The sequence below is a fragment of the Branchiostoma floridae genome, chromosome 14 (genome assembly GCF_000003815.2).
Source record: "Branchiostoma floridae strain S238N-H82 chromosome 14, Bfl_VNyyK, whole genome shotgun sequence".
NCBI lineage: Eukaryota > Metazoa > Chordata > Leptocardii > Amphioxiformes > Branchiostomatidae > Branchiostoma > Branchiostoma floridae.
Genome location: NC_049992.1, coordinates 16315019 through 16327425, shown reverse-complemented (window position 1 = coordinate 16327425; position 12407 = coordinate 16315019). Strand labels below are relative to the sequence as shown.

Below are 12407 nucleotides of genomic sequence, written 5' to 3'. Positions count from 1 at the left end.
TTCCTTAGTGCAGTCTGGTGGTACATGTGTATCTCACTGCACTTGGGGCACCGTTGCAGCAATGCGGGGTTCAAAAGATTACTCAACGAATTTCAGAGATAACGCAGATGAGTCTTTGCTTACGCTTTTGTGTATTTTGTGTGTCTTTGAAGTCATACTTTCTACGTATTATGCAGTATAAAAAATTGCTAAAATAACACAACAGTGCCGTAGTGAACAAACCCCACATTGCCGCACTGGTGTCCCAAGTGCAGCGAGATACCACCTTTAGGGTTGTAGAAAGCAGAATCATAAGAGTTGACGTTAGATCTGACCTGTCCCCCTTGGTCTTGGACTTCGTGAGATTCAATATTAAACAGCTGCGGAGCTGCAGCGTGCCCGTGATCCCGCTCATCCTCTGGATCTGCATGACGGTCTTGGCGTTCCTCACCACCTCGATCATTCCCACGCAGTTTCCCGCGGACAGGCACTGGTACGGCAGCATTCTGTAGGACAGAAAAGGTTCAGATACACATACACATATGTGAGTACAATGGTGTACATTCAACCATAATCCCTCCACTATGACCAAAGTCAACACCCTACATCATGTATTTCAACAGGCACTGGTACGGCAGCATTCTGTAGGACAGAAAAGGTTCAGATACACATACACATATGTGAGTACAATGGTGTACATTCAACCATAATCCCTCCACTATGACCAAAGTCAACACCCTACATCATGTATTTCAACAGGCACTGGTACGGCAGCATTCTGTAGGACAGAAAAGGTTCAGATACACATATGTGAATAAAGTTTGTGGTGTACATTCAACCATAACCCCTTCACTATGATCAAAGTCAACACCCTATATCATGTATTTCAACAGGAACTGGTACGGCAGCATTCTGTAGGACAGAAAAGGTTCATACACACATATGAATAAAGTTTAACTTAACGTCGATAAAGGTTAGACATCCAGGTAATAAGATACAGCAAAAAGCAGTTACTCAAGCAGCTGGATATGGTTTTGGAAACAGTCAGATGTTTCAGACAACCATCAGGTTGGTTTAACTTTAAATAGTGTACATTTAACAAGTCAACATCCTACATTTTGTATTTCAACAACATTGAAAACATCACAAGGAAAGTCTGGATATGTAAGAATCAAATAAACTACTATTACACACTTAGTTCTACAGTGTGTAAAACTCTGTATACAATACACTCAATGCCTATCACTAGCTTTAGTTAATAGAATTGCCTACAATTGAGATATTCATCTTGTATATAGAAGAAGCCACCATTTTCTCAAGTCCCTTGAGTGATAACTTAAGACAGATCTGACTGATTGAGATCCCACCTGAGATCCAGCCCCTCCGTCTGCCATATGTTGTCCATGATCCGGATCATCTGTATTGTCAGCATGTCCTGACGAAGATCTAAACAGAAACATTTAGGAAAAATCAGATCATATCTAAAAGTCAGGATACTAGCTTTACATTAGTTTTACTTCGTCGTTACACTTACTGTGTCCCACCTACTAGTACCCTTCTGGGATATCCTCAAAGTTACAACACACATGTACATGAAGTAAATGACTCCCAACAGAGGGCAGTCAATGCAACATTCAACAAAGAGATATTCATCAATAGTGTAGGCAGCATCGAAAAACATTTTATCTACTCAAAAATTTGGCTGAAAGCATACATGATACAGCCAGGGCTGCCCAACCAGTCAGAGGCTACATTGTACAATTACAAGTTTCAATCAGAGGACTAACTACCTGTTTCACTACCAAATATTCCCACAACTGTTCAAGCATAGCAGAATCAACTTGAGAAGCACATCTTACCATCTCCATTCTTGAAGATGATCATCTGGTTGAGGAAATAGAGGTCAGCCATGGGGTCAGGGTTCTCCCAGTTGAGCCACAAGGGGCGCTTGGCTGACTTCATCACTTTACACTCCTTAATACTGGATGTTGGAGGGAAATACAATGTAAGTATGAAAGGTAAGACACTGTGTCAACCGTGTCAAGCTACTCAGCTTGCTGAAAGCAGACCTGAAGCACAGAGGACGAGTCCCTATTACAACAGTTAAGAAACTTCAAGACCTAAGGAAGCTTGCAGGATGCAGAGCACACTAGAGAAAGATGAAGAAAGACTGAATGCAACTACAGGACTTTTCAAAGACTATAGATGCAGAACACAGTGAATGATATAACTAGTGTAGCAATTGCAAAAGTATGGACATTTCTGGCAATGGCTCATGTCCGAGCACAGGATCCACCTCATGATCAGTTGTTGCTGTTCAGGGGGTGTTGACTTCTTGTGTGGCTGCTCATTATATATACTTTGCATATATAAAACAGCAATAACAGACAGTTAAAATGTATGTTCCAATGCAGATTGCAATATTGTACCGATAAAGCAATACTCTACTGAAAAAAACAAAAACAGTTTCATCAGCTTTGTTGGTCTGCTAATGCAGCAACCCAACAAGTTATGTATGCATCTTCAGGCTAAGGATAAAGAAAGAACATTTTTTTAAAGATCTGAATCCATGATTAGTTGTAAGGATTTGTCACAACTACAAGGTAGGGCCATTTTGGCTGCCTGTAAGTCCTATAGTATTCCATTAGGCATTGGATATGGGCTTTGGCAGTGCTTTGAACTATCTTAATAGTCTAGATTTGTTATCATGTCTAATGGTGTACTCACAGCAGTTTGCCCAGCAGATGAGATGGGTTGAGCGGACAGGGAAAGTTCTGCAGGGCTTCTAGATAATCCTCCTGGTTAATCTTCTCTCCGAGGAACTTTAATCTCTCCTGGAGGCAAACAGTAAGACATTCGATATTGCAATCATTCAAAAGACTTGGACAAGAGTTGGACAAGACCTTTAAAATTCACTGGCCCTATTCCATTTCCCCGACCCAACTTTCCACTGGCCCAAAATTTGTGCAACGTATTTCTACCCGCACCAACGAAAACCTTTTTTTCAGTAAAAAAAGCACTTTAAGCATGTGATGATGATAAGATCGGTCAGCCAACCGGTAGCACCATTTAGTCAGGCTGGTATACCGATGTCTACCCAAATCACAATGACTTGTTCGGGCAAGTCCAGGACGACATGCGCTTGCCCACTCTGCACTTTCGAGCCAATTGGTTGGACCGATCTTAAAAACATTTAATACCTGTTACAAACAAACAAAGAACGAAAAAATTAATGGAATGAAGTGCACAACAAATAGTCTACAAATCCAGATTTTTGTAAAAAAAAAAAAAAACATCTCCAAGCAGATGCAAAGATCCATGTTTTATGCCTGTGTAGCAACATTAGTACTCATTTTAACAGTTAACAGTTTACTCCTGTGAAAAGGAGACAGACCCTTCCAAGTATATCTTGCCAGAGAAAATTAGCCTTCAACCAACACAGTCCTCACCCTTTGTGTTGTGTCTTTCTTTTCTCTCTCCCTCTCCTGTAGTGTTTCTGTCAGCATGGTGAGTTTCTCCTGGGCCTCCACCTGTCGTACCAGGGACTTCAGGTACGCTCCGCACGCCCGGCAGTACGCCTCTAACAGCAGGCCAAACCGGATACGGACATTCTTGTTGGACATCTCAGCCCTACAGAAACAAGAAGTCAGTACTGGATATTTTAGGATTCCTACAGTGTGTATTTATATATTCAGCCTGGTAGCTTGTATAGATTGCCCTTCTTCCATCAGTGAATTGAACAATGTAGATGTCTTCCTAGAATACTTCATTAAGTTATTTCTACCATGTAGATTTATACTGTAATGTCAGCCCTTTAGCGTTGGCTGTGGCTTGACAGTTCTATACGAAAATTACAGTCTCTGCCACATAGGGTACATCTACATGTATAAGCTGATTCAGGTTTGTTGCAGAGTTTTTTGTCAGGATCCGCTTTTCTTCTGCCATGCAGTTGTAAATCTCTTACAGATTAGGTGTTTTCTAATCAAATAATCAAGGGACACTTTGTATCATATACAGGCTGTGTCCTTACTTGAGGTGCCAGAAGAAGAAGTGGCCAATCCTCTGGTTGAGAAGAGAACGTTCCAACAGTACTCTGGCTAGTGGGTTGTCCAGGTATGGCTCATACTTCAGAACCTGGGGAGGAGAAAGTGGTGAACAAATTGTACATGCGCATGTGCATGTGCTCTCTATGGGAATCAATTGCATGAGCTAAACTTTCAAGTTTAGTCTATATACTCTATACAAGCGAAAGTGAAAGCTCACAGTAGAGCTAATCTTCCACACATAACATTTAAGACAGACGACATACACAATTTCAGTGTACCAGGGATATCCCTCTTGCTCTTTTAGCCAAGTACAATGAACAGTGCAGCTAAATGTACAGTCCTAAGAATTGCAACACTTTCCAGTGGTGCAAATATCAACTAATTGATGACAATCACAAACTGCCAAAGGCAGAGTCACTAGCCACAATGTTATACAACCACAAACAGAAGACTGGCATCCCCACCTGTACAAGTTGCAGCAGGTACTGTGAGAGTTGGTCGTCCGTCATGGTCTTCCTCAGACAGTCTACCGCAAAGTTTCGCACCTTGAGGTCGGCGTACGTGCAGTCTAAAAGCTCCAGCGCAGTCTCTGGAGACACCTGTGGCCAGTTCTCCAGTAACATGTACATCTGGAAAATGTACAAAAATTCAATTATTACCTTTTAGTTTTTACTGAACACATGATGTTCCACATAGTTGCATAGAAAGTCAAGCTGAAAACAGTTTTTAGCACTAATCACCTGAGTAAGCATTGTAATGTCCTTGTCCTTTTGGTTCCAAAAGCCAACATTTTATTGACTTCTTGTTTTAATTCAGAACATAACAGTGACCAATGATAATGTATTGATTATTAGCGCTACAGCGTAGTTGATAATGATTTTTCTTACCTGTGAGACATCTTCTCTGCTGCTCCACTTACAAGACTGTAGTAGTCTTGGGAGGGAGTCTTGGATTTCTTGACATCTTTTCCTGCAAAAGTATACAAAGATTTTGATTAGGACATCTTTCCACAATCAAGTTAACTTTTAATGTCAAACATGCATGCGACCCCCATTTAACATCCTATCTGTGGAATGTACAAAATGTAGCCAAAGCTAGGTTAGCCTGGATACCAGACCCCGATCTCCATAATATCTATCGTGTATGTACTCGGGGACTTCCTGTAGAATTTCCTTGGTGGCATGTTGACCCGAGTCGAGGAGTTGAGCTGCATAAGCCTTAGAAACATTCTGGCATACAGGCTAAAGCTAGGTACTCATTTCAATTCGAGTCAAGTGAGGAAATAGCATCCTCCTAACGCCCGGTCCCCAACGGCATTTACCTTATGGGGCCCTGCTACAGTTTGTATCCCATGCCCTATCAGTGGTTATTATGATTGTCGCCACAAACAAGCTGTCAACCAATCAGAGAGTAGGCCTTTCTTGGGCTTGTTGTTGTCGCAAGCTGTCTCACAAAGGCCGCTGAGAAGCTATCAGCCAATCATGTTACGTATTACATGGCTCCATCCTCCTACGCCCCATCCCCAATGGCTGACTGCCCATATAAGGGCAAACTCATTAATATTTATAAGTATGGCGCTCTCTAACTGGTCTGATTGCACAAGAAAGCAGAGGTAACACAAGTCGTTTTGACACGACTGTGGTCCCCCTGCGTAGGAGAATGGGAAATAGGTTTTAAGTGACATTCCCAAGGCCACAACATTGGGACCTGTAGGGATTTAAACCCAGAACCTTTAGATTCTATGTCAACACCCTAACCACAAGGCCACCTAGCCAACCTAACCATGTTGGTCCATGTTAACCTTACCTCATCTTCCACACCAGGTCCTTCTCCTGTTCTGAGAAGTCTGACAGGGGGTCCTTCCTCAGGATCTCATTCAGCTGCTCCAGCTCACTGTCTCCGTTCTCAGCATACGAGTTACTCGCTCCATGCAGCTGATGGGGAAACACAGGTCCACACAATGTTAATACATGGCATTTGCATACAATAAATGAAGGGATACAGTAGGAGCCAGTTACGATGTAATTGCACTATGTTTGTGTTAAATCACAGAAAGTTTATTGCAAGTTCTTGCCTGAGGGCTAAGTGCAAGTGACAAAAAGTGACAGAAAAACAGTGGTTAACAGTATACAGTAGTAAATGAATTACTAATTTCAAATGAAGTAAACAAATAAAAGAAACTTAACTATTGGGTTCGACTTCTTTTTCGGAGACAGTAGAAGACAAAATTGATCCCACCTTTTCGATAATGTGTGGGTTTTGTGATGTTAAGAGAAGGGTAGTTTTCTTTTTGTCTGTAAATGTGGGGAGATAAGGGTGGACTTTGGAGGCCTCTTTAAAAAGCTCCTTTCTTTCTTGATCATAGAAAGGACAGTTTGAAATAAAATGGGGTTCCTTAAGGAGAAGATATTTGCAGTGGATTTAAGTTCTTGTCAGCCAGTCAGAAACCACACAACAACTCGGATCTTACAGACAGACATAGCAGTCACTTTTGGCGGTGCAGTGCTTCCTGATCACCAACTGTCAGTGTCACTGATCTGACCACATCTACCCTCTGAATACGTAGTACAGTACAGCGTACTTCACTACTATATTGTTGGCAGTCAAACCTGTCCAAGCATAGGTAGTACACTGCTCTGGACTGACCCGTAGTCATTGAGGTGGTACAGTGCACAGTACACTGTAGCATATACAGTATATGATCAAATTATTGCACACACCAGACAAATGCACAAAATAAACAGCGTGTGCAATTAAATTGCTTCTACTGTATTAATCTCTCTCTCTGACTGGTTTAGCGTACGTTCTTCCCTGTAGCAGGGGTTGGACGTGTCGCCATGACGTTTTGGTTTAACTGCTGCTCTCCATCCATCATCTTCGCCTGGGGCAGCAAATCAAACACAGAACACGACTTGGCAAGGATTTGAAGCGGGGGGTTTTTACGGTTGAATGCCCTTTCTAACATCAACTCTGCTCACAGCCACCAGAGTCCGGCTAGGTTTCTTAGAGTTTTCCTTCTCTTGAGTCGGTCGGTGTTTCAGTTAAAACATTACCTAAGGCAAGCATGCAAGCACCTAAGGCAAGTAGAGAGGAAAGTGTGGAGGGGGAAAGTATGAAGTGCCTTTGCCAAGGACACAACATCTATCCAGGATTGCCAGAAATTGAACGTATGACCTCTTCATATGATGTCCACTAGCCTACATGTGCCTGTAGCCACCCACACTTAAGGGTACATGTGTAAATTTCATCAACCTTTTCACTACATACCAGTAAAACAGACAGAACCCTGCTGGTGATACCGTGAAAGAAATAAACTTGTTTTATCTCTGATATGACCTTCCCTTGTGTCACTGATAGCGGAGACACTTTGATGAGCACATTTGATCTTTTCTTGCTGCGTATTGATCTGTTCATCACTTGGGAGTCACATTGATCAGTTTGTTTCATCTTCAGATGTGCAGCATTGATTTACACACTGCTTTAATGATGCAACAATTCCCATAAAATTTGCAAAGCTTGAAAGAAATGGTGACTTTATACATGTACATGTAAGGGCACAAAGCCGCAACAACTGATATTAAAAATGGACTAAAAGCGTAACTTCATTTCTAAATTAGTCATACTAAGTTTACGAGAATACATTTTTGTCAATTTCATTCAGTGAAATCTTTGTCTTTACAACAAGCAAATTTCTACCCAGCGGACAGGTCCTGGAGAAAGCCTTGGTATTGCAATAAACTGGAACGAACTTGAAAGTTTTGTGACCATGCACCATGTTTTTGCTATTCTTCCACTACACCTCAGTGCATCTAAAATAAATATCTATCTCTGAAGGTACATGCAAAGATGCTGCTAAACCTTGGGAACACGAAAAAACACAAACGGCTCAAAAATATATGATGCACATGCAGTCCCAAAGATTTCCATGTCTATGTTCTTCTTTCAGCATGCTACAAAGCAGGCTTTTAGTACAGGATTACAGATTTCAGTCTGAAATGTAATGCCGCTCTTGGATGTCCAGAGCTACTTACACTCAAAGATTTTCATGCTGTATATAGCCTTGGGGCAATCCTACATAAAAGACTCAGATCTAATGGATTTCTTATCGTTGTTCGGTTTCTAAATATCTAGCTGCATTCAGAACCTTGGTATTTGAAGTTCCTGCGATGGAGCTTTCTGATTTGAAAAAGGAGGCCATGATTTACGAACATCCTGTGTACAAACGTGGGAATACTGACATTGGAAATACATCATAAAGCAATGCTTTAAACATATATGAGTCCAATGCTTTATACATAAATGTAGCTACTGGGCCTTATCATCAATATCACAAAATAGCCTTAAAGATGACGAAAAGGAAGAAAGCTTTCTTGATAAAAAGTAAATGTTTCTATTTTTATACTCAGCATAGACTCTCCAGACAAAGTTTGGAATTTCACTTTTCCCTTTTTGACTAGTGCTCAATATTTTCAAAATAAAAGGAATAATTTTTTCCTGCAGGGATTTCTGTATAAAGAATTTATTCTGCAGGATTTTCTTGCTGAAATTCCTTGAAAATGAATGTTTTCAACACGAATGTCCAAAAACGTTATTACTATCATCTATAGTTTATGTAAAGATATTTCACTTACAATGTAAATACTTTTATTTATATGGATGATATTAGCAAAAAATATCAAATGGGAAAAGTTGAATTCCAATCTTAAACCTAACCTTCATTCAGCAGATCTACAAAAAACTTCTTGGTACAAAACTCATTGATTACTCACTATTGTTTGTAATGGATAGATTTTTTACTTCAAGATTCATGTTAGAAGTCTTGCCCTGAAAACCACACAATATAAATGGCATGATCTTAACACAAAGGCACAAAATCAGTGCAAAGGTACCCCCATTACCAGATTTATAAAATCCAATACTTTTATATAAGAAACAGATGACTGCACTTGGGTGAACATGTAACACATAACCATGACCACATCCACCCCTGCCTAGAAACATGTTATCGCTACATCAACCATCTCGGCCTGACTGCTCGGTATAGTATCATTCATGCATTTCTCCGAGCAGGCACCCTACATGTAAAAGAGTACTGACCTATTAAAAAGTAAACAGCTGCATGAATGTGTGTTATGTGGTGAAATACTCCCTTTTAGCCAGCCCAACTGACATAATACATCAAAGTAGGTAAAGCTTGTTTGTAACTGAAGAAATCAGCAAGTAATTATTATAATTTTCAGAAGGTGTACAGTGCTGGGTTTTGAGTGACCGTATGCTACAATTGGGAATGTGCCTCTTGCGAGGAGTGACTAATTGCAGTTTGTAATTGCCATAAACAGGAACTGTATGGAAAATGGGCATGGCAATTTTTTTTACATGAGGTAGGGTAAATGCGCTCAACATAGAATGAATAATACATTTTCTATAGGTTCATTAGGCATGTGCTCATGCAAGACATGTATTTCTACAATGCCCAAAATGTAATGAAAAAAACTACAAAATGAGACCATACTTTCAAGCTATGACAGCCTGTTTTCTGTTTCCACAGATATACGTGCGCAATGACAGACTGACCCAAATCTGTCCTCATGTACACATATCACACAACTCGTAACTTTCAGTCGCCTGAAGCTGCAGAGTTCATGCATGCTCCTTTGACATACGTACATTGACATACGTACATTGGCAGACTGTGTTTAAATAATTGTATTTTCCTAGAACTATTGTAGAGTGAAACTTGTTGCCACCAAGTACAGTAGGGGCATCCTCACTGGATGGCAACTAACAGCACTTGCAGCTAGATGTGTAAAAGTTATGATGTATGTTTAGTGTTATACAACCACCTGCTGCCATGCCATGTGCCTGCCAAGCATTTATAGTAACTTATACAGGCTACACACTGTCAGATAACAGAAAGGTCTGCAGAATTCTGGAACCCTGAGCCAGAACTCTGCAACCTTTCTTTGTGGAAACATCTTATTGCAACCTACATATTCATTATCCTTTGATATATCATACCTACAACTAACTGTTAATTCATCTGGTCAATCAATTTTGAAATTATTAAGGTTTTCCGGAATTAAAGTGTTCGTCCGGAATTATACTGTCGTCTGTTAGACACAGATATTTTCCCCTTGAATGCAGACTTACGTTACTTGCTGAGCTGGTGGTCCCTCGGAGAATGTTTCCCTCGGAGTTGACGTTAGCGATCCACTTTGCATACTCCTCAATCTGCTGATCGTCTGGGTACTTCACCACATGGGCAAATCTGTCAAACTCCAGGTCCAGACAAGGTGTATCCTTCAAACAGAAAAGTTTATAGAGAAAGAGGTTAACCAACATACGTGTAATTCCGTGAGGTGATGTATATCCAGTGGCCACTACCCTGAAAAAAGTAGGTCTAAAGAAAAATCTCCTATGTAACTCGCATTGAAAAATGTGCATACATTGTGCCATGCTGCAATAAAGGTCTCTCAAGGCTCAAGCACAATATCTTTTAAAGTGGTGTTAATCATAGTATGATGTCTTTGCTGTCTTTACCTTTTAATACTATGTACAAGGACCTTGTTTCTTTCTTTTCTCCAGCAACACGGGATTTATATGAATGGGACAGAATGCTGGACTAAGTATTCTTGATCTTGATCGCAGTGAAGAAAAAAGGTGGTGCTATGAGACCTCAAGAAAAGAAATTTGTCTGTTTGAATAAGAATGGAGGATGAAATAATAAAGCAAGATGGTTTATAAAAGGACTAGTTCAAGTAATTCTTAAGTCAGGCAAATCCAGTAGTAAACCATGCGATACCTTCTGCCCCTATATCCTAATTGACTTGTTAAGTGCATCTATTTAACCCCCAGTGAATAAATGCTACAGAGCTTTACAGATCATCAATACGTGATGTGACCCCTATCCTGATTGGTCAGCTCGGACATACCTTGCTGGGATTTGACCCGGTGGAGCCAATAGGATTCAGCAGGTCATCCATGCCGTGGGGTACGGACCACATGTTGAGCTGGTACTTGCCGTTCTGCAGGTTACCCTGGTAGTCAAACAGGTTGATGTTCCCCCAGGCAAGACAGCAGTGGTCCTACAGGGGTACAGAAAGTTATGTTGATATATTTTTCATAAACCCCAAGAGATGAACACAGGTACACACACAGTATACAATGATGATGATACAACACGGAGCCTCAGAGGCAACACCAATGACATTTATAGACTAAGTATAGAAATACCCAGAACTGTTTGAAAGTTGTAACATGTACATAATCATGATGTATCTGGCAACAAAGATGTACACAAAAATAGAGTTATTTGGGTGACAAATAAAGTTTCCCGACACAGACAAACATCAACTCTCATGATTCCACTGAAAGCCATAATGCCACCACATATAAAAAATACATAAATTTAAAGCTTTATGGAGCTGTACCAGTGCAGCATAAGTAACTCTGAAGTATATACTGTTAAAGGTTTTTTGATGTGGCGATATTATGGCCCTGGTGGAATCATAAAAATCGATGTTACTTTTCGATACAGATTTGCCATGGATACTTGGGAACCCTTGGCTCCACACTCTACAGTAAGTAACAACAACTGACCACTCTGTGGTCCTACACAACGGTACTGGCTACATGTCTACTCTAGTGGTGCAATGGTGGCCCATGGCACAACACATCACAGCTACATGTACATGTCGCATGCTCGTGTCATACCTCAATGATTTTCTTTCCCTTTTGTTCCTGTTGAGGCCGCGACAGACACAGAAAGACAGAGACATAGAGAACCATTGGTGTTGTGAGACATGGAAAACGACTGTTTCCATGCATATTGTAAGTCCAACAGACTTTCTATTATGACAAAACATGAAGTTCCATGGTAGTACATGTAAACTGTGAATCATACAAAATGTGACGTCCAAGTGGTGAAACTTCTGGAATCATTTTCTGTGCGAGGCTACACCTATGATTTTGTACATGTAGCTGAGTTCGGCTGTCTGAAACATCCTGAGTAAGTATACAATATGCATCATCATCATATACATACTATCAGGAAAACTATTTCAAACTGATAACGAAATCCTATTTCATATTCTCGCACAGTCTAGATGTTTAAGAGATGTAAAACTATCTCTCTCTAATATGCTACAATGTATAGGCTACTATATACCCAAAACACATGAAATGTACTCTATACATGTATAGTAGCAGGAAGAAGAAAAGTCATAGGGTCATTTAACACATCTTAGAGAAATGCAATGGCCTACTAGGTAGAGTGTTCGTCTTGCATTACCAAAGACTAAAAAAATGGCACATACAGTGCCTTCTCTCTCTTCATTATTTAAGCACATGTATATGAATGAGACAGGTTATGGGCAGGGTTGG

General features: G+C 40.5%; 1 protein-coding gene across 2 annotated transcripts in view; it reads right to left on the bottom strand.

The window, feature by feature from the left end:
• LOC118430400 (phosphatidylinositol 4,5-bisphosphate 3-kinase catalytic subunit alpha isoform-like) overlaps positions 1 to 12407 on the bottom strand; it is a 54662-nt gene that overhangs the window by 4790 nt on the left and 37465 nt on the right. For both annotated transcript variants that reach the window (XM_035841254.1, XM_035841255.1), the window contains exons 10-20: positions 10958 to 11110; positions 10176 to 10325; positions 5832 to 5959; positions 4913 to 4994; positions 4490 to 4654; positions 4010 to 4113; positions 3429 to 3609; positions 2707 to 2813; positions 1839 to 1960; positions 1347 to 1425; positions 315 to 485 (exon numbers count right to left, since the gene is read on the bottom strand). In XM_035841254.1, coding sequence (XP_035697147.1) covers positions 315 to 485; positions 1347 to 1425; positions 1839 to 1960; positions 2707 to 2813; positions 3429 to 3609; positions 4010 to 4113; positions 4490 to 4654; positions 4913 to 4994; positions 5832 to 5959; positions 10176 to 10325; positions 10958 to 11110 — 1442 coding nt within the window. The remainder of the gene's footprint in view (positions 1 to 314; positions 486 to 1346; positions 1426 to 1838; positions 1961 to 2706; positions 2814 to 3428; positions 3610 to 4009; positions 4114 to 4489; positions 4655 to 4912; positions 4995 to 5831; positions 5960 to 10175; positions 10326 to 10957; positions 11111 to 12407) is intronic.